The 23,972-nt window shown below is 33.1% G+C and overlaps 1 protein-coding gene across 1 annotated transcript; it reads right to left on the bottom strand.

Moving 5' to 3' along the window:
• Positions 1 to 13,809: 13,809 nt before the first annotated feature.
• LOC136276394 (uncharacterized) lies at positions 13,810 to 15,421 on the bottom strand. Its single transcript, XM_066088286.1, has one exon. It carries the CDS (start codon positions 14,692 to 14,694, stop codon positions 13,810 to 13,812), a length of 885 nt encoding a protein of 294 aa, XP_065944358.1. The 5' UTR covers positions 14,695 to 15,421.
• Between the last annotated feature and the right edge of the window lie 8,551 nt (positions 15,422 to 23,972).

Genomic DNA, 23,972 nt, shown 5'->3' with positions numbered 1-23,972 from the left:
TCCATGATGCTGACTGTCCAAGAACTTTTATTTATGGTGCAAGGAACGCCTTATATCAGGGACATCAGTGTCATTTGTTAGTGACTGTAATTTTAAGGTCACCTGAGTCACTCAGGTGACCTAGAGTCACTCAGGTGACCTATTGCAATTGGTCTTCGTCCGTCGTCGTGCGTTAACAATTTTACATTTTTAACTTCTTGAAAACTACTAGACCAATCGTTACCATTTTAAGTGTGAAGCATCTCTATGGTAGGAAGAATCTAAATTGTGAAATTTTTGGCTCTACCACCCCTGGGGTGCCACGGGCGGGGCCAAATATGCAAAAAAGCCAAATTTTCAAAAATCTTCTTCTCTATTCCCACGCATGTGAGGAAAAAACTGGTTGCATGGTTATGATGTCCATGAGACCCTCTACCAAAATTGTGAAATTTGTGGCCCCTGTGTCAGGAGTTCTGGCTCTAGGGTGGGGCCAATATGGCCTTACAGTAAAAATGTATTAAATCTTAGAAAATCTTCTTCTCTACTACCATATATATTTCTTAAAAACTAAATGCATGATTATGATGTCCATGTCCCTCTATCAAAATTGTGAAATTCATGACCCCTGGGTCAGGGGTTCAGGCTCTAGGGTGGGGCCAATAAGGCCAAGTAGTAAACATGTATTAAATCTTAGAAAATCGTCTTCTCTACTCTCATATATATTTGTTAAAACTAAATGCATGATTATGATGTCCATGAGGCCCTCTAATAAAAATGTGAAATTCATGACCCCTGGGTCAGGGGTTCAGGCTCTATGGTGGGGCCATTATGGCCAGATAGTAAAAATGTATTGAATCTTAGAATATCTTCTCTTCTCCCGTATATTTTTGTTAAAAACTAAATGCATGGTTATGATGGACATGAGGCCCTCTACAAAAATTGTGAAATTCATGACCCCTTGGTTAGGTGTTCAGGCTCTAGGGTGGGGCCAATATGGCCATATAGTAAAACTGTTTTAAATCTTAAAAAAAATTTCTTCTCTACTCCCACACATGTGGGCAAAAAACTGAATACATGGTTATGATATTCACAATCTCCTTTACCCCTAAATTGTGAAATTCATGGCCCCATGATCAGGGGTTCAGGACATGAGGGGGGGGGGGGGAGGGGGGCAACATTGCAATATAGTGTTAATGCATATAATGTTTAAAAATCTTCTTCTCTATTCTCATACATCTGTTTAAAAAAAACTGACTAATAATTATGTTTACCAGGAAGTCCTCTGTGGGTTTTGACTCTAGGGCAGGGCCAAAATGGATGTATAGATGTTAATGCATGTAACGTTAAAAATTATCTTCTTTACTCCCACACACCTAAAAGGCAAACTGAAAGGAAAACTGAATTCATGATTTTGTAGACCAGATCTTTTAGTTTTTCACCAAAAGTATAGGTTTCACAGTTCTTTTTGAAATGTGGTCGTAATTAAAAATTTATAATTTTTCTACTCCAGTATGAAACCTATATTAATTAGATGCATATATATGAGATTGTGTATGGGATATATGCTACTCAGGTGACCGTTAAGGCCAATTGGCCTTTTGTTTTTTGTTTTATTTTCGATACATTTCTTATTTTGATATATAAACACTTGACTGTTCATTGTTTATGTATGTGTAGATTCAGATATTTACATATGGCAATATTGATGCAAAGCATATGTGTGTATTTCATTAACATATCTAGGTGAGTTTGAAAGATATTTAAATGGTGAATTTTTTGCTTTTCAATATTGTTAGGTTTGATTCCATGTATGACGATTTGACTCATTGTGCTAGTGTTTTTATCAATGATATTAAGGAATTGTTTATGAGATTAGTATATTTCTGTGTGTAAAAATGTGAGATATATCCACTTAAAACCATTATTATCATTTCAGTTTATAAACTTCTATATTGAGTCAATGATTAACTAGTCTAGTCAACCATTGGTGACAAAGTCATGAGGATTAATGTTATCCATGATTAGTACACATTGATATATCTAATATTGATGTATCAAAACACTCGCTCAGGAGACATTTCTTTCATTGTTGAATTCTCTTGCATCTTTGCAATCATGTTTTTTTTTAAATTCCCTTAATATGTAGATAAAATTACTGCATTATTTTTTTGCTGAATTCTCATGCATCTTTGCAAGCATATTTTTTAATTCCCCTTATGTTGATTAAAGTAATGCAAGATTAAATATGCATGCAGTACACAGTTACGAATACACATTTGAAGTTCTAATATTGATGTGTTAACGCACTCGCTCAGAAAGCTTTCTTCCCCATTGTTGTATTCTCATGAATCTCTGCAACTTGTTTTTTTTTAATTCTTTTTATCTGTTCTCCAGAGCAAAGGTAGAAAATACAGTTCTTGGAAAAAATATTTTGTAAACAATTTATTGACTCCTTAAAAAATGTAATTTGTTTCCAAAAACTCCTCTTGGTATCTTATTATCTAATTGTTTTGCAGTTTGAATATTTAAGACATATTATACTACATTTACTTTGTTCAGTGAGTTTCAGAATTGCATATAATTTTACTTAGAAATATATGCTGTTCATTTCCATTACTTGTCAGTTGTGTAATATGAATATCATAGCTGCATATTTTGCATAGAACATTTTTGTTATTTACTTGGAAGATACCATTCTCATTAATTTTTTACTTAAATACTGATTTCTTTATTTTTTACTTAGAGAAAACTGTTTTCATTTTTACCTCACCTAAGCTCAAAACTCAGGTGAGCTTTTCTGATCACATTTTGTCCATCGTCCGTCTGTAAACTTTTTACATTTCAAACCTAGCACTTACCACTTAGCCAATTTAACTAAATTTGGCACAATGCATCCTTATGGGAAGATGAATATAAATTGCAGAAATAAAAGGCCAGTTTGTATTCAAACCAGAGAAAACCTTGAAACTGTATTTTAAAAAAGAGGGGGGGGGGTGCATTTTTTAACTACTGCGCCAAATATGGAATGTTGGCATTCTCTAATTGTGAAGATTCAAATTTTCAATACATGCAGTAAGGTAGGCCCACAATGGGTGCTGAATTTTAAACTGATATACATCTAAGAAAATTTATGGAAAATTTTATCTGCAAAATAATGCAGGAAATGATATGCCAGTGCTATATATAATTTATCTATCACAATATCTTTTCACTCCCACCCAAAGTAGTAAGCCATTGTTGCTCATGTGAGCAATGTGGCCCATGGGCCTCTTTTTTGGTTGTGATAGAATATATTGTTTTCATCATTGTTTACAATATCATCATCATCATCAACATATATAATTGTACTATAATGATGGTCTTCACATAATTCCATGGGTAAACTTGTGTTACATAATTGAAAGATACTTCTGTTTTTATCATTTTTTACTTCTATGTGAAGAAATTATTTTTTACTTACAAGATATGTTTTCATTTATTATAGGCATCACATTTTTTTTAAGTTTCAAGTTTTTCTTTAAATAAATTTTAAACACTCTTAAGAATTGTTTTAATGATGCAGCTGAAAATAAGTTGTAATCCATCAACACTTCATTACCATCAACATTAAAAAAGTTGGTGCAGTGTGCATTGACGCGGTTTGATCTATTACTGAGAATGAAATCTAAATGAACTGTCATACATCTGGAGAAAACCAATGTCAAACATGAATATATAACCAAATGATCCCATATAGAATTTGTTACTTAAAGAATAACAAAACTTGTACTATGTATATACATGTACGTTCCTGCTATCATGGGTATTGAAAGCTAGTGTAGTACCTCATGAGCATAATTCAATAGTCTATAAAAAAAAAAAGTTTGTTTCAAAACCAACTTCTGAAGAAAAAAATTGCCTTAAAGACGGCAAGCTTTTTTAAAAAGGTATACTTGTTTGATATACATTTATATATTGTTACTGCGTTTCTGCGGAATAGTTCTTTGTTAATAGAGATAATATCATGCTTATTTTTTATGAATTAAAAGTAAATTTGCATGTAGAAATATGTTTTGTGCCTTTTAAAAAATATCACATATTTTTTGTTTTACTCGTAAATGAAAATTAGATCTTACTTAGTAGATTTTTGTGTTTGGCGCGTATTTATCGAGATTAAATCTATTCGGAAAATTTCGGAGTTTTTCTACTTTTTCAAAACAATGCATCGGTATCGGTTTGCGGGACATAATGAAGACCTGAAATACTAAAGACCTGAATGTCATTAAATTTTATATAAATGACATATTTAAATTTCTATGTGTCGTGTCAAATAAAATGATTTTGAGTGTGTATTTATTATATTTCCATGTAAAATGTGGGAGAAAATATGAAATGACATCCATATCAATTATTTGCGCAAAAATATGACAGAAATGAAAATTTGAATTGACTGGAAAATTTGAACTAATCCATTTCTATTTATCATGTGGTCCCTTGAAATCATATTAACTAACGCATTATGTTTTTATTCAATACAAATACAACAAAAATAATCAAAATGGTTTGAAAAACATAATCTCCAAAAGAACAATGATGAGTTGAACTTTGTATAATAATGATCATACAATTACCGTTAGAAATGCTTACAGTAACGAATTCGATTCTTTATGATAATAGAAAAATGTTAAACTTAAAACCAAGTTGCTGAAAGTATTTTAAAATTTACCATAAAAATTAGTACAACCATCTCTTATTTTCTTCTCTGTGGTGTGTTTTTATGTAATGAATTATACAACAATTATATTTTTGCGGCCCATTTGACGCTTGCGTCAATATGATTTCTTGTTTCCTTTTATTTCCAACTGAAGAGGCAAAACTACACTCAAAATATCTCTCACATTCGCGTGCACGGGGATAACTACCATTGGTTAACATTGGTACCACTAGTATAATTATGGTGATTAAAAATACCGACGGTTACCATCTGAAGAACTGTGAACGCACCCCATATCACAATCAATTTATTAATGGTGGCATTTTTTCTTTCCTCTTACTCTGTCTTTTCTTTCTTTTCCTTCTTCCATTCTTCCTCATCTGCTTCCTTTTGCATGAGCTGTTGTACATTTATTATTAAATGTCCTTTATTATATGACATAATAGGATAAATTCACTATTGGAATGATAATTTTTTAAACAAAAATATGAATATATTTTATAAGAGATTGACTAAATTATCGTTATCAATTTAGACACACACACTCTTTCTTTCTGGTTTATAAAAAGTATCACGTCTTTAAATGATTACCCTGTCATTATTTTTGATGTCGTAAACATCCGTCTTTTTACCCTGAAGTCGGCAAAAAATCTCGGACAGTTTTCGGGAATAAGACCCTGAGTTACCAGTGGACATTTCCGAAGAAAATTACCAAATGCATGACACAGCTGTGTTCTTTAAGGGACTTGTTTTTTTTTAAAGAAAAGAAACTTTTAAACTTAACATAAAACTATTGATTGAAAAAGTAATTTGATGATTTTAAGCCGCTTCGACTTTTTTATTAGTGTGGTTTAAGCCTATTTGCTTCATTTATTTAATTTATGATATTCAATTCTTCTGGTAGTGTATGTTGTTGTGGTTCAGCAGGGCCAAGTTGTTTCTGATCAATCATCTCAGGATTAAAAAGCGAAAATTCTAGTCTTTCTGAAGGCATCCTTAATGTGATAAGGGCTGAAGAACTAATCAATGGCGGAAGACATCGCTGCTTCTCTTATCAAAAGAAATGAAAATTGTAATTGAATTCTGTTCTGTTTGAAAAGAGCCACATTCAAAGGAGGTAACCCGTACAGCTCAACACCTTCTGTCTTCGCCCGCTGTAAAAGTTCAAGAGTGTGATGACTCTCGTGGTGGTCGACGGCTATATTCTGTCCCAAGGTATTCTGGATTCACATTTGGCTTAATTGCTTGATATTTATAAATACCTCAGGGTTCAAACGATGTTCATTAAAAAATTTGCAAGATTTTCTCAGTCGAAACGCCCCTGTTAGCTTATCAGGTTTCAATACAATGCTAAAAAATGTGATGACTACGGAAATTTTGTATTGCAGCAAGCCCGGATGATTACATTGAAAAACTGCGCGATGTATTCCGAAAGGAGAAAAGATGTAAACATTCCCATTATAAATCTCCCTAAGGAATCTGTTTTCGTTCCTGTGAATTTTTCCGAGTGAAAGATGATACTGTGTCAATGAAATTATTTTGGAAAATATCCCTTTCAACTATTATGTTACCCCTTTTAAAGGGGAGACATATTGTTTTTGTCGACTTTCTTTTTCTTCTTTTTCTTATTCTTCTTCATCCAAATTTGTCCAGACCGTAACTTAAATACCCTTTGACATTAAGACTTCAAACGTGGGACATAGGTAGATGGTATTGTTCAACTCCTGAATATACTTTGACAGAAGGACTTATAACTTTAAACAAAGAACAATAATAATACACTTAGGTGTACTATTGAATAATATTTGACCTTGACCTTGTTTTACTAAAGGTCAAATTAAGAAAAAAATAATAAAATTTTGTCTGGGTCATAACTAAAATACCCTTTGACATTAAGACTTCAAACTTGGAACATAGGTAGATGGTATTGAGAAGGAGTGCACACCACCAAAAGTTTTAACCTTGACCTATTTTGTTCTTCAAGGTCAAGCTTTTCATAAAAAATATTGTCGGGACCATAACACAAGACTCCTTTAACATACAGACTTTTAACTTATATCATAGATAGATGGTATATAACCTAGTTGAACCTTACCAAAAATTTTGACCTTGACCTCGAATTTTTATTTCACGGTCATATTAGAAAAAACTTCATTGTTCAACTCCTGAATATACTTTGACAGAAAGACTTCAAACTTTAAACAAAGAACAATAATAATACACTTAGGTGTACTATTGATTTATATATGACCTTGACCATGTTTTACTCAAGGTCAAATTAAGAAAAAGATAATAAAATGTTGTCTGGGTCTGGGTAACATAAAGCTGACATCATTCTTTATCAATTGTTAAATTTGCCCCATATTACAATCCTTGAGGAGAAGGGGAGACGTGTTTTTTTGTAAAAAAAAAACACCTAACAATACCCACTAGTTTCAATTGCACTTCTTTCACAGGTAAGTGTATTTTTATTAAAAATCGTCCAAATGTGCTGCATAAATATCTTGGGACAGACTATAGTAAGGCAGGACGTTTACGAACATTCTGTACGAATACCGATTCAAACAATTGCTACTGACAAACAAGTTGATATAACCGGACTAGCGACAGTCTCGATTTCGAAAGTTCTATGGTCACAAGAATATATTTTTAGGCAACCTGATACACTCAGGTGACCTATTGCAGATGGTCTCCGTCCGTCGTCGTGCATGTTGCGTGATCAATTTTACACTTTTAACTTCTTTTTGAAAACTATAGGAGCAGTGATTACATGTATACTATTTATGGTGTGAAGCATCTCTATGGTTAGAGGAATCTAAGTTGTGAAATTCATGGCTCTATCGGCGAAATATGAAAAAAGCGAATTTTTTTCAAAAGTCTTCTCTATTGTCACATATGTGAGGGAGAAAAAACTGCATGCATGGGTATAGTGTTCATAAAGCCCTCTTTGTAAAATTGTGAGGGGTTCATGGTCTAGGGTGGGGCCAATTTGACCATATAGTAAACAAGTATTAGATTTTAGAAAATCACTTTCTCTTTTCCCATATATATTTGATAAAAACGAAATGCACGGTTATGATGCTCATGACGTCTTCTAACTTACACGTGAAATTCATAACTTCTAGAACAGTGGTTTAGGCCGTATGGTGGAGCTTATATAGCCATAGTGAAAATGCATTAATTCTTCGAAAATCGTCTTCTTTACTCTCTCCCTGGGTCAGGCCGTAAGGGGGGGGGGCAATATAGTGTTAATGCATACAATGTATTATGTTTAAAAATCTTCCTACCTCTTCTCATTGACAAAAAACTGACTTCATAATTATGTTAACCAGGAAGTCCTCTAATAAATTTAAATTTCATATCTTTTGGAGTATTGGTTTTGACTCAAGGGCGGGGCCAAAACGGATGTATAGTGTGAATGCTCATACTGTTTAAAGATCATCGTCTCTACCCCCCCCCCCCACCCCCACACACACACTTGTAAGGAAAGCTGAATTCATAAATGTGTAGACCAGGAAGCTGATGTTTAGGTTCTGACTCTTGGACAGAGCCTCAATAATCATATACTGTTTATGCATTTAAAGTTAAAAAAACCCAACTTTTTAGTTTCATTTTCAATTCCATTATATCCTCCAGCAAAAACCGTTTTAGATCGCATTGCAAAAATATGTCCTTTTTGTCTTTATCTCATTTTCTTTTTCTAGTTTCCGTCAATTGTACGTGCAGGCTGCTAAGCGATTAATGGTCACCAAAGTATTTTTCCAAATTACAATTGATTGTTTTGTCATTTAAACTGTGAATGTGTCTGAAATATGATGTTTGAATAAATTTCAACACTGCTGAAACTAAATCAAAAACCCAATGTATTTAAAGAAAGAAATTAAATAAGCCATCTATCAAAATTTCAATTTCATATTTCCCAATATAGGGATTTGAATCGAAGGTGGGACCAAAACACTCATAAAGTGATAGATTAGAGGTTCTTAAGGTCTGACGACACGTTCCTCGAGAATCTTTTTTGTACCTCCTCGTAATAAAGAGTTCCAATAAAAAAAATTAAATTTATAATTACTTTAAAAATGATCAAAATTTACTTGGATGTGGTTATATGTCTAGATGGTCGAGTGGTGAGAACCGTGGCCGCTCACTGCCAGAAGCGTATAGGTTCTAGAGGTCGGGAGTTCAAAGCCCCACCCCGGCGGAGATATAGTTCTATTATAGTGAATTATGCTGTGGTGTAGATGTATCTATTTTCATATCAGCAATTCAAGTGTATTTTCAAGAAGATTATATAGGATGTTGCATACTCTAGTATTTTGCAGAAATGCCTGGTAAGGTACCCTGTTTTTTGCAAGAAGGCTTGTCAAAGTAGTAGTAAACCATTAATAAATTCCTGGAAAAAGTTATCTAAAATTGAGGAACGTGTCGTCTGACCTTAATGCAGGACGTGGCCGAAATGGTCATTCTCTCTAGTTTCAATATGATAGAGATATCTTCCTTTTACTTGTTCCTACTACCCGCACCTCAGATCTCCGTATTTAAAATATGGAAATGCGGACGGGAGTATTTTGACTATTTTCCGCATTTAAAATACGGAGAATTTTAGGAAATGCAGAAAATTCTGCAACACAGATTTCCCGTATTCTAAAAATATGGAAATCCATATTTGTGATCTGGAAATACGGACGCATTTCCATGCTTGGTAAAAATGAGGAAATATGGAAAAAATACGGAGAGATTTACAAAAGGGGGAAATACGGAAATCTGTAAGATAAATGCAGAAATACGGAAAAAATAAGACGAGCTGAGTTATTTAACAATTTAAATCCTGGAGTTGCCTGGCTGCAATTTCATGATAAACCATGACAACAACACTTCTTTTAACTAAATTTACAAGCCTTTATGTATTGTGAAAACATTAACATGTATTATTTTTTGTAACAAAACTAAAATTTTCGTTTGACTGCACTTACAAGCATTGTTATATTTTGAAAACATTAACAATTGTAATAAATAATTAAAGTCATAGAAAAATACATTTTGTCTGACTACATTTACAAGCATTTTTATGTTGTGAAAACATTAAAATGTATTAATATAATTCAAGTCACAGAAGTTTATTGTCACAAAACTATGTTTCGTTTGACGGCATTTACAAGCATTATTATATTTTGAAAACATTAACAACTGTATAATATAATTAAAGTCATAGAAAAATACATTTCGTCTGACTACATTTACAAGCATTTTTATATTGTGAAAACATTAACATGTATAAATATAATTCAAGTCATAGAAGTTTATTGTCACAAGACTATGTTTCGTTTGACTGCGTTTACAAGCATTTTTATATTTTGAAAGCATTAACAACTGTATAATATAATTAAAGTAATAGAAAAATACATTTCGTCTGGCTACATTTACAAGTATTTTTATATTATGAAAACATTAACATGTATTAAAATAATTCAAGTCATAGAAGTTCGTTATCCCAAAACTACATTTTGTTTGACTGCATTTACAAGCATTTTTATATTTTGAAAACATTAACATGTATAAATTTAATTTAAGTCATTGAAAAATACATTTCGTCTGACTAAATATAAGCATTTTAATATTATGAAAACATTACACGTATGATGTAAAAACAAATGGCCAATTAAGGGGCTACATCGCTCAACTGAGCAACAACAGCCATAAAATACCTTGACAATGTAGTACCAGTAGAACTTGCTAAAATAGTATAAAATATAACATCTTTCTACTTTTATCCATATAGCTTTATTATACTTTGTGCCAAATTTGGTTGAAATTGACGCAGTGGTTCTGGAGAAGAGGATCAAAACATAAAAAGTTTACGACAAACAACAAACAAATTTTGATCAGATAAGCTCCCTCAAGCTAAAAACTACATTTAGTTTGACTATAAGTCTATATTAACAATGTTTTTATATCATCAATATGTATCAATAATTCAGTTTATTCTACAGTTTACTTTTTCAAGTCCACAGTGATGATGATCTCATTTTTTGGGGGTACCTCCAGCAGAGGGTTTTAAACTTCTCATAGTTTCCCATTTATTTTTGATCTCTTTTCGTAGGGCCGCTGTTCCTCTATAAGCTCTGAAATACATTAATTACAAGATTATTAACATTTGATGAACTTTACTGCAAATGATTATTTATTTAAACATTGCATAATTTTTTCAAAATTTATTCTCAAAACAGAAGGCACTTCCAATTTAATTCAGATGTCAGAATGCTGAATGGATTTATTGAAGATGATATGCTAGTTTTATGATAGTGTACTACAAGATGTATTTTAGAACTAACCGTTCAAAACCTCAAGCTTTGACGTATCGGCAATGGCTGGACGAGCCTCTAATCCCTTCGGCCCTTTTCCTGTGACCGATCGGCCCCTCAAGTTCACTCTTCATGAACAGGACAAGCAGTAAAGCCTTTGTTGCTTTACCGTAATATCTGAATTTGTCTCGAACCGCTTGTAACTGCTCCTGTTTAGATTTAAAATTTTACATGAAATAAATTTTAAAAATTAGACTTACAATGTACAATATAACTGGATAATGTTTGTATGTTATAATGTAATTCTGTTATTGTTACATTTGATTAGACTAAATTAAAATCTGGTTATGTGATGACCCCCTGTCAGACCATAAGGCTCAGTGATTTCTCTCAATATATGATAACAGTCTATGAACATTTTTCTGGAGTTAAGGTAAATTAATAACCTTTGTCTTTCCATTGTATACACTTGTCTGGGTAACACCATCAGGTGCAGGTATTGAAATCTGCTCAGATGGTGCAGCTGCTTCCATGGGTCCTGAACATGCACTGTATACACTTGTCTGGCTAACACTAACGAGAGCAGGTATTGACATCTGTCTAGATGGTAATGGCTGGACAGTTTCTGCTTGCATGGGTTCTGAACGCGCAGCTGCTTCGACGGGTCCTGAACGTGCACTGTATACACTTGTCTGGCTAGATGGTAATGGCTAACGCGCGTTACTCAATTTGTATGCACACATCGCTGCAGTTATGAGACGGTATCTTTCAAAAAATAATGATTTAATGCTTATATTTACATTTTTTTGTAACTGAAGGCAAACACAATTACAAATTAATTCCATTTACTTTGTAAAAATAATTAAACTCGATTACAATTATTTTTTCTATTATCCCATCCCTTATTTCATAAAACTCTATGGGAACAATTTGACTATGTTGGGACACAACACCTGGTCAAGGTAATCATGACAGGCGACACGTTCCTTGAACATTCCAAGAGTAAATCTCAAATTATTATATATATTATTTCTTATATATATATTAAAATATAATATATAAAAATATATATTATTATTTAATTATTATTAATATTTTACTTTCCATACAGATGTTATGGCTTTTCTTCTTTTTTATTTTGACCAAATTTTTTTTCTAAATAAATGAGAGTGCTTGTATTTTCAATGTTTTTCAATAAAAAATTTAAGTCCAGAACTCCAATTTTCTAAGTTCAGAGCTCCGTATTATTTCCAGATAAAAAATATACTAAGTCCAATTCTCCATATTATTTCCGAATATTTTCCAGATCATTTACGGATTTTTTTCTGCATTTCCGTATTATTTAATTTTCTCCGTATTTTCTCTGCATTTTTTTCCGTATTTAAAATAAGGAAAAAATGCGGAAATCTGGAGATCTGAGGTGCGGGCTAGTAATTAACCTTTAAATATTTTGTAATTAGGATGTTGCATAATCAAAGGAGCTATGCAAGTATTTTATCATTTGAAACAAAATCCGTGTTTGAATTGTTTTATAAACAAATAGACTTGTTGATAGTAAATTGATAATTACTAACCAAAATTAGCAGTACATGTAAATGTTAAAAAATGTTGGTACAAATACCAGATGGTGTTGTATTGTTATCAAAGGTTTATTTATTTATTTAAGGTTTATTATTTCAAAAAAACGGGAACAGGAGAATGAGAATTACGTAAAAGCATTACAAGGCTATTTTGTTTCATGCTCACATGAAAATGTCTGTCTTCCCTTTGGGATGGGGATGGAAGGTTGGTTTGCTCATATTTAAATACAGCCTCAATCAAAATAGTTTCTCCAAATAGCTTCATGCTTGCTTTCTTTTCGCTGTGGAAATTTGAAGAACAGTGGTGATAAAAGGCTCAGTAATTAAAGACACCTCCGTACTATAAACGGGATTTACAGTATTATCGATGTCAAGACGATTGTACAAATTATCAATTTTTAACCGGGTGTTTCTATCGGAAAAATCCGGTTATTAAAATGGTGAAAATGGCGGGCGGGCGGGCGGCTGCCAAAAGGGTACCTTCACTGTACGGATAACTCCTTCTACAGTTTTCAAGGTAGGAAGTTGTTCTTTTGCAGATCAATTGTACATACATGTATATTGGAGGTGTGCATAGTGCTAGAATTTTTATTTCAGATAATTTATGAAAAAAAAAATACCAGCTTTTGAACTTAGTCATTTTTGGCAAAATATTGCATATAGGGTATCCTCATTGTACGGATAACTCCTCCTACAGTTTTCAAGAAAGGAAGATGTTCTTTTGCAAATCAATTGTACATATATCAGAGGTGTGCATATTGCTAGGATTTTGATTTCCAATAATTTATGAAAAAAATACCAGCTTTTGAACTTAGTCATTTCTTGGCAAAATATTGCATATAGGGTACCCTCATTGTGCGGATAACACATCCTACAGTTTCCAAGATAGGAAGTTGTTCTTTTGCAGACTAATTGTATATATATTAGAAGTGTGCATATTGCTAGGATTTTGATTTCCAATAATTCATACATGCCAACTTTTGAAAATCTTCATGGGGGATTTTTCGCGAACGACATTTTTCATGTCAACAAATTCGCGACATTTAGTCGCGAAAATATAATTTCCATTTTTACTAAAGTATGAGTTGTAATGCACTATGTATCAAATATTATACCTTTTTTCATAAATTGTATTTTACTTTCTTATATTCAAAAAAAGCAACAACAATTTAAAAAAAAAAAATTTATTTATCATTGAAGTCATCAATGAACATATAAACATTGTCATAACACATAAGGACATTAACAAAATCAATCACTGAGAAGATGAACAGCTAATGTTGTAACCAACACAGGCCTTCTTTGCAGTTTTTAAAATGTCCTTTGATGGCTTGGAGGAGTGACATTTCTGGGTATTGTTCACTTTCACAGTTAATAATGCACAATGTGTGGAATTGTCCAGGTTTGATCTTGTGTCTGTAGGTATCTTCTTCATCATGGAAAAGATCCTCTCACACTCAGCATTGGAGTTAGGAATGGTCATCACTGCCCTCACAATCTTAGCCATCAGTGGGAACCTTGGGGTGTTGGTGATTCTGTTCTTCATGGCAATGACTTCACCCCAGAAGATGTCAGTCCTGGCTTCCTCAGAAAAGTTGGGAAGCTCCATGGAAGGAATGGTTTGGAAGTCCAAGAACTCTGCTTCTAATTGGTCCCACTGGTCCTTAGGTATTAAGGAAGGAAACCGTCTGGCCAGGTCTGTCAAAATAGATGGCTGCAAGCATCCTCGAGTTGTGGGGTTAAGGAACCTCAGGCTTGAAATCACAGGATCCTTAAAGGGAAACTTTGCCAGCATCTTGGCGGTCACTGACTCATAGAACTTCCTGATGGATGTTAAGAATCTGCTCAATGCTGATGGAGGGATATCATCAGCATGGTCCACCATGTAGGCTCTGGTTGTCACTCCAATGGCGATGATGTTGTCATGAAGCTGACACTCAGAGTCCTTGAAGGGAACATCTGTAAGGTCCTCCGCAGATTGAATGACTTTAGCTTTCACAAACTTCCCCATGAATTTTCTTAAAAGGATAGTGATTTCATCCTTCAGGTAACCAATCCTGGATTCATCTGCCTGGAACATGGTATTGAAGTCATTCAGGGGCTGGAGGATGAAGCTGATGAAGTTAAAGTAAAGGCGCATCTCTGGGTTGCTGAGATAGGAGGCACAGCGTTTCACTCGTCCAGGTTTCTCCACATCTTCATGCGAGTTGAAATAGCTCTGGAGGGCTGGCCAGTGATGCAGCAAACGATTCACACACTTCTCCAAGCTAGGCCATCTGGTGCTGCAGTGTTTCAGGATCTTGATGGGCTCTGTGTCTGTGAATTCTTGAAACTCCTTGTATTTTTCTTTCCTGTTAGAACTGTGGTGGAAATGAAAAAAACACTTCAATGAGGAGGTCTTCTATAGGTAGGACCAGGGCCTTCACTCCAGCGACTGCACAAAGATTTGCCAGGTGGCAAACACAACCAAAGTCGAACACAGAGGGAGTCTTCTCCTTAATCCTAGTGACCACTGAGTTGTTCTTGCCAGTCATCACACTACAGTTGTCGGACATGAAAGAGATGAGGTTGGACCATGGGATGTTGTTGTCGATGAACACCTGTTGAATATGCTCAAAGATGTTTGCCGCAGTGCCGATTTTACAGATGGGCATGTCAAGGAAACTGGTTTGTGATCTGTCTGTAAAATATCTCACAAGTATGGCCAAGGACTTGTCACAATATCTGTCATTGCTCTCATCATTGGCTAGGGAGAAAGGGTTATTCTTCAGATGTTCCACGACTTCTTGATGCAAGGATGGAGCAGGAAAACGCTTGACAATCTGTGTTTTCTTGGTGCGACTACAGGACAACTTGGAGGCAATCTTGCTGTCAGGGAACAGGGCCTTGCAGAGTCTAGTGAAGCAATCTGCAACCAGGAAGGGAATGTTGTGTTCTGTTAATTTATGAAAAAAACACCAGCTTTTGAACTTAGTCATTTTTTGGCAAAGTATTGCATATAGGGTACCCTCATTGTACGGATAACACCGCCGGGGCGGGGCTTTGAACTCACGACATCTAGAACCTATACGCTTCTGGCAGTGAGCGGCCACGGTTCTAACCACTCGACCATCCAGACATACAACCAAATCCAGATAAAATTTGATCATTTTTAAAGTAATTATTAAATTAATATTTTTAATTGGAACTCTTTATTACGAGGAGATACAAAAGAGATTCCCGAGGAACGTGTCGTCTGACCTTAAGATAATGGACTAAAATTATTTTTTACATAATATTAAGTCATTATTTTGTGTATTTGAGAAAATATTTCAAATAAATAGTTTCAGGGGTGTTTCGTACTACCTAAAGTCATATTGCGAAGGAATGATCTGCTTGGCGGTGCCCTTGTTTTAAATTTTTATTTCTCAAATTGGTTTAATTAGGTTTCCTATTGAGTTGTTTTTCTACAATGCGTAGGAAAAATTATCCTCTTGTTTTAAGGTGATACATGCATATCTAAGAGCATATTTTGATTTTTAAAAAATTTTTAATTTAATTTTAATTTTGAAAATGGTAAAAAAAAAAGAAAAAAAGAAACAGATTGGATATAAGTTTAGATTAACATTGCGGCATGTCGACATGGAGGGCGCGACTTTTAATATGATAATTTATTGTTTAAAAAATTGATATAAAAGTATTTTATGATTGTTATTTATCTTAGAATGATGTATGTGCCATGGCCATAATCTTATACATGTATATGTAACACAGGGAATCCTCAAAATCCCGACGAAATATAACTTTCAAAAGCATTCTCCAAAGCATTAAGAGAGATCTTGTTATTTTTTTTTTCTGTCAATCTTTGGTCAGATGGAGTTTCCTTTGATAGCAAATTACCCCCCCCCCCCCCACACACACACACAGTAATCCGCATGTTCTTTTTTCTTATCGAGTGATGTTTCTAGATCGACAGTTGGTGCCTGAATTTTGCATGAAATGCCAAAAAGAATATTTTCAACACATCGTTTCATTAGACTTTGAATTAACTTTAAAAATGTAAGATTTTAAGATGGGAATTAAAAAGGAAAATGTGTACTAATAATAAAAAAGTATTTATTTATTCATGTTATCTTTGATTATCGTTGTTAAGAAGGGAAACTATCGAAAAAATTTAGAGTAAGCGTAAACATTGACAAAATAATTTACTTTCTTACTAATGTTCAAATTTATTTCTTGCGTCTAAAATCGAATATTTTAAAAGGTTATGTTCGTTGATCCTGTTATGGAATAAATTTCTCGTCCCATAATATTTAGGTGTTATCGAGAATTAATAAAACAAAAAGTGAAAGAAAGTTGAATTTATATTGAAAATAAGTGTATAAAATATTTAATCACCAAATTGACTTCATAAAGTATAAATGACGTCATAAGGATTATTTTATTTAAATAAATTATTTTTTTGTGGCAAAATATGGGTGTTTTCCTATGGTTTTCTGACTTGGAAACATCAAGCGCAAGCTTGTTCAAATGATCAAAAACGTATAACCTACATGCTTAAATTGTTTTTGAGAAGACCTGCACTTAATGCTACCAAATGCAAATTATTGAGGAAAAATTACAATTTTATTTGATTGCAAAATTGCAGGAATTAGCTCAATTAGGTGACGTAATAAACAAAGAGGTAATGGGTTATAAAAACTAATATCAAATTAAAGTAAAAGACACTCTCTGTATCATGATTTTTGAAGATGTGGTTTTTATACGATACTATTTTTAAAATGGTAAAAATTTTTGGTAGACATTTGACCAAATAAAATATCGTCTTTTAGTTGGATTTAAAAGTTTTCAGAATGCATTTCATGGGTTCTGAATCAGCTATCATGTACACGTATTGGTTTGTCCTTATAACTCCTTACAAAGGCGTAAAGCCGAATTTCGCAATTCAGCAACTGCTCGAATAAACAATTTAGGATGATATTTATCTCTAATGTAAACGATAAAAGGTTAGAAATTATAAACTTTGTATTTCATTAGTTTATAATTTAATTTTGATTACTTATTTGGCTTTGAGTATCCTCAACATTTGGCGGATAATTACTGCAATGGGTGTTTCTGAACATGCTGCTCGATAAACAGCCCATTTCATGCACGTAGCAGGGAGGGAGGGTAATACATGTAGGGAACATTTTTCTTATATTTACACAGACAAACTTTAATTATCATGTAGTTTCCCCTTCCACTATTTCGGGTATATGTAATAAAATAAAGTAAAAATTAGGAAATCAACAGTGATATTGTTATAAATATACCCACCATTTTTGCCCGGATTAGAACTATGATTATATGCGGTCTGCTCTTTTCTATGGCTTGCCACGAAATTTCGGATGAGCCCCCCCCCCCCCCCCCCCCCCCCCCCCCCTCATTCAAAACCGATGCTACGTGCGTGCCTGAAATTTGCCCCGTCACTAGATATGTTCATTACAAAATAAATTTTCAAGTCGGTTTTTTTATAATATTCGCTGTACTTCCTAGTTTATAATCAATTATATATGATGCCATTTTAATTTTTCTTTTATATATTAAATCTTTCTAAACATTGTTTTAATATTGATCTTTTCAGCTTGATATAAATAGCCCTATTTTCCTTGACGCAACAATCTTAACATGTAAATAAGCTTTATGGGTAAAAAACAAAATTCATACGCATGACCTTTAAGGAATATAGATAGCGAATAATCAATCCATTAAGTTAGCATTGTATGAAAGGTTACATAGAGATGTGAAAGCCTTCGGGGCTTGCTGTCTACCTAAATATTTTATTGTTCAAATGACCATGAGAAGCGGTTTTATACGGAAATGTTATATGTCTTCTAAATGTTCTCTATGCACACGTGTGTAAAGCACAATTGACAAAATGCAATTAATTAATTCTGCTATAAAAATATAACTCCGTACGTTGTGTTTAGCATTTGGCATTGTTTAAAAAGTTAATTTTAACAATTATAATCGTATAAGAAAACCGTACTATCAGTAGGGATGTGGAACGTAAAGACAGCCCTCACACGACGACAAGTTGTAATGGAGTTCGTTTCCCATGGAGTGACGTTTTCATGCACCAAGTTCCAAATCAGTGACTTACCTGTAAATACAGCTTTAGTAGCAAATAAGTTTGTTTAATTAAGAAAATTTTATGTTTTGGAGCTGCTCATGCATCTTTGGGAAATTATCAGGTCACATACATTCAAAATAATTCAAATATAAATTGTGCGTATTTTCAATCGCTGAATAATTATTTTTCATAATCAATTTTAATACTGGAAATGCTTATAAATTCAATTTTTAATTCCCCCTTTTAATACATGACGGAAGACATCTACGATAACGTTGCTAATCGCTAGTAAACATAAATCCACGGACCTGGCCAGATCACGTCAATCAAACTGGGTGCTTTTGTTTCAAACTTGATTGACAAGCGGCATCATTTTGAAGTTTGTACATGTAAAAAAAGGGGGCGTTCGTAAAACTTAAATGTTTATCAAAACACTTTTCTTATTGGCCACAACCTTATCGCTCAAAGGAAAAGTTGAATAAAGGCATGGACTTTATTTAATTAAAGGTACATGGAATGATAGCGCCGATAACTAATATTTATTTAAAATTTTATATCAAAATATTATCTTTAAAAAAAATTTGTGAACGACTAAATTCTTCAATGTAATTAATACAACGGTTAGTGTTTTCTGTTCTTTACATTTATGTTTTATTAGATGGGGCATGATCGATATATGACAGCGAGAAAAGTTCAGTTCATAAAATATTATTCGATTTATTAGTCCCCTACCGGTTTTCACCGGAGGGGACTATAGCTTTCCTCTGCGTCCGTCTGTCTGTCCCACTTCATTTTTCCACACTTTTTTCTTTATGCGTTTAAAGTAGATCCAGTGTTCTGTGACGTCACACTTTTTTGTAAAACTTTGAATTCTTTAAAAATTGTGCAAGATAATTTTATTTATTTTATGTGAATATAATCACATGGATGTAATTAGAATTATTGGTAGGTTAAAGATATTTTCGCACTTAATTTTATACTTGATTTCCAAATTTTTATATATTTTATCTATGCAAAGGGGAAATAACTTTTTCTGACTTTTCTCTCAGTTGTATGTCTAAATGCTATAGTTTTTCTTATTCCAACGATTAATTTTAAAATATTTTTGTTATTTTAGTTTTCTGATAAAGTTGACATTAAAATTAAACAAGAAAAACAAATTTCTGCCTACAAGATTTTACTTGTATCAGAAAAAAAATACATTTTTCTAATGCTTAAATATGCTTTAGTTTGTGTTTATCTGGCATCTCAAAAAGTGTGATGACATGTATATTTTTTCTAACAATTGATGACATTTAAGTCTCTTAAGTCGAAATCAGTTCGGTTTTTCAACTTTCCTCAGAGAATTTTACGAGTATGGAGCTACCTTAAGGAATAATATAAAAGAGCTAGAGCATCAACAAAGCATCAAAACGTGCCTTAAATTTTTCACAAAACTCAAGTTTGAAACAATACAAAATGTAATTACTTATATTGTAGGGCACGATATTCTGCTTCTATTGCATATGCAATTTTTTCACTTCGGCCCTACCGTTTAGCACATGCGCATCATCAAACATACTATGATCGTTAAAAATAGCTGAAAATTGTAGATTTTACCGCAGTATTTCCCAAATTTGAATGTGGCCACACTTGAGTACCTCTTTGAAACTTTTAAAACTGAGAGATATTGCATAAATGCTTCTGCCTGCAAAATTTCGTAGAGGTACTCAAGTGTGGCCAATGTGTATTTTACAAATTTTGAAAATTTCAGTAACAGGAAATAAAACTGACCACTTTATTTTAGGGTAATTATTTGCTTTCTTTTTATTGAAATAGCAGAATTTAATTAATAATGATAAAGAATTGTTTGTGATTATTTACAAAATCATCATTTTATTAAATATTTGAGGAAGAAATGCATATAAACTGAACTTTAACATGTTTTATCTAGTAATTTTATACTGTGTATTCATGCTTACATCGTGCATCATCAATGACGTCATAGTTTGACGTTTGCAACGTCAGTTGAATCTGTACATGGAATCTTGAGTTCTTTTAGTATTTTGCCAATAGAATTTACCAGTAAAGTCTGCATTTTTAAAAAGCATTATTTCTGAAATTTGCTGAACAGCTTCAAAATGTCAAACTACAGATCAAGTTTACACTTTTGTAGCGTCTGGTTGACACATATTCGAGAAAATTAATTTTTTATATTACATTTTTTTTATGTTCGGGTTCGACATTCTGCATAACAGTACATTTTTTTCACAATTTCCACAAACCGGTAGGGGACGTGTATTGCTTATGCAATACTATCAGAATGCTTGTTTTGTTTGGTTGGGATATTATTTCACGTACCAATAACTTAAAATCCCGTGGAAAGTATGAATTTGAAAACGAATTGCCGATATCTAATGACATTTAGTTATAGTGGCATTTAGGACTAGTGTGATTTAAAAAAACCTTTTAATAGCCTGGATTCCCTATCGCTCACCTGAACAAAAAAGTAACAAATCGGACAGCCCGAGGTCCCTATCGCTCACCTGAACAACAAAAGTCATAACAAATCGGATTTTTGTATCAAATACAAAATATCATGATAGTGAAGATCTTGTTTCAGTAGATTTTCAAAATTTCTGCATATATTTTTATTTTTAACACTTATACCTCTATTGCAGTTTATCATATAAAGGAAGAGAAAGCAGTCAATGTGACAGCAAACTGAGTTTTCTATTAATTGAAAACAGAAACAATAACCCATTTGTTAACCCAGAATTGATACACACTACCTATCCAAAGTGAATGGGTACTATATATGCAATATTTTACCAAACATAATTAAGGTATCTCACTCAATTTGATATCATTGCGCAGATTATCATTATTTTTTAAGAGAAAATGATTTTATTTATTTTATCGTAACAGAAAGATTAATATTTCATATTTACACAACATTCATAAAGAAAATCTATCTGAATTCGAGAAACAAACAAGTTTTCGGGAAAATTATTTTTTCGTGCGGAATGTTTTTTTTTAAAAACAAAAAAGGCAGAAACAAGCAGTTCAATGAATTTTCAATATACTTTTCTTTTTAGTATTCACGTTTTTAATATTTGAAAGGTTTGTAATATCTATAGGTTCTATTTGACATGTACAAAGTTAAATCTTGAAAGAGTGATAGTCGTTTAGAAATGGTCTGAATATTTTAAAGCCAATTTTTGCGAGAATTTTACCTTATAGCCATATATCTAAAATTTGACATCACTGACCCCCTTGTTTTGTTATGTCAAAATGATACTGAATACATATCAAGCAAACTGGATTAATCTGATAAAATTCTTGATATTCAAAGCGCTTTTATTTCAAATCAAATTGTTACTGTTACACAAATTGTCTATTTTTAGTGCAAATAAGTCACCAACAAATTAATGCAGCTTCGTAATCCCTATATTCAGTGTGACTATTGTGCATAATCAAAAACGTTTTCTAAAAATGTAAGTTTAATTAACAAAAATTCTGATTACAAATCGTAATCAGGCTGAAATTGCATTTTTAATCACTTTTTGTCCGGCGTCTCTGTCTGTCCGTAAACGTTTTACATTTTCGACTTATTCTCTAGAACCACTGGACCGATTTAAATCAAACTTAGCAGAAAGCATCCTTAGGTAAAGGGAATTCAACAATAAAGGGTAACGCCCTTTTTCAATAAAGATAATTAAAAAATCATGTACAATTTTTAAGTATTTTCAAAAATATTCTTTCCAAAAACTGTTTGGCCAGAGAAGCTGAAACTTGTGTGGAAGCATCCTCAGGTTTAAAGATTTAAGAATGTTTAAATCATAATTCCCAGGGGTAGAATGGGGCAACAATTAGAGGACAAATTCTTACATAGGAATATATAGAGTAAATCTTTAAAAATCTTCTTCTCTGAAACTGATCAGTCAGAAAAGCTGAAACTTGTGTGGAAGCTACCTGAGTTAAGGTAAATTCAAATGTGTTCAAATCAAATCCTCGGGGGTAGGGTGGGGCCACAATTGAGGGTCGAACTTTTTACATAGGAATATATACCGGTATAGTAAATCTTAAAAAATCTTTTTCTCTGAATCTGATCAGCCAGAAAAGCTTTAACTTATGTGAAAGCATCCTCAGGTATTTTAGATTTAAGTTTATTCAGATCATGATCCCCAGGGTTAGGGTGGGGCCACAATTGATGGACGAATTTTTACATTGGAATATATATAGTAAATCTTTTAAAAATCTTTTTCTCTGAATCTGATCTTAAAAAATCTTTTTCTCTGAATCTGATCAGCCAGAAAAGCTTTAACTTATGTGAAAGCATCCTCAGGTATTTTAGATTTAAGTTTATTCAGATCATGATCCCCAGGGTTTTGGTGGGGCCACAATTGATGGACGAAATTTTACATAGGAATATATATAGTAAATCTTAAAAAATCTTTTTCTCTGAATCTGATCAGCCAGAAAAGCTTTAACTTATGTGAAAGCATCCTCAGGTATTTTAGATTTAAGTTTATTCAGATCATGATCCCCAGGATTAGGGTGGGGCCACAATTGGGGCTTGACTTTTTACATAGCAATATATAAAGACAAATCTTTATCCAAGAAACTGATCAGCCAAAAAGCTGTTTCTTGTGTTGAAGCATTATCAGATAGTGTAGAGTGAAGTTTATTCAAATCATGATCCCCGGGCATTGGATGGGGTCCAATGGGAAGGGGGGAGGGTTCAATTTTTACAAAGGAATATAAAGAAATAACCTTTAAAAATTTTCTCCTCAGAAACTATTCAGCCAGGAAAGCTATTACTTGTGTGGAAGGTAGATTAAATTTTTTTCAAATCATGGTGCTTTGTGGTAGGATGGGGCCAAAATGGGAGGGTTCGAATTTCTACATATAAAAATATAGAGAAAAATCTTTAAAAATCTTCTTCTCAGAGACTGATCGACGAGAAAAACTGAAACTTGTATAAAACCATCCTCAGTTAGGGTTGATTCAAGTTTGATAAAATCATGATCCCCAGGGGTAGGGTGGGCCATAATGGGGGGGGGGGGGGGTAGGTCAAATTTTCACATCAGAATAGATAGAGAAAAATCTTTCAAAATCTTCTTCTCAGAAACCGATCGGTCAGAAAAGCTGTTCCTTGTGTGGAAGCACCCTTATATATGGAAGATTCATGTTTGTTTAAATAATCAAATTTTCGATGAGCCCCCCCCCCCCCCCCCCCCATCACACAGTAATTTTCTACTCAGTCTATCAAATTATGGAATTCTGGCAATTTTCTGTAATTTTTAAAGGTCACGTGATTTTGACTGACGTGGAACACATGAAAG

The sequence above is a fragment of the Magallana gigas genome, chromosome 6, assembly GCF_963853765.1.
Source record: "Magallana gigas chromosome 6, xbMagGiga1.1, whole genome shotgun sequence".
In the NCBI taxonomy this organism is placed as follows: Eukaryota; Metazoa; Mollusca; class Bivalvia; order Ostreida; family Ostreidae; genus Magallana; species Magallana gigas.
This window is presented reverse-complemented; position numbering and strand designations above follow the sequence as displayed.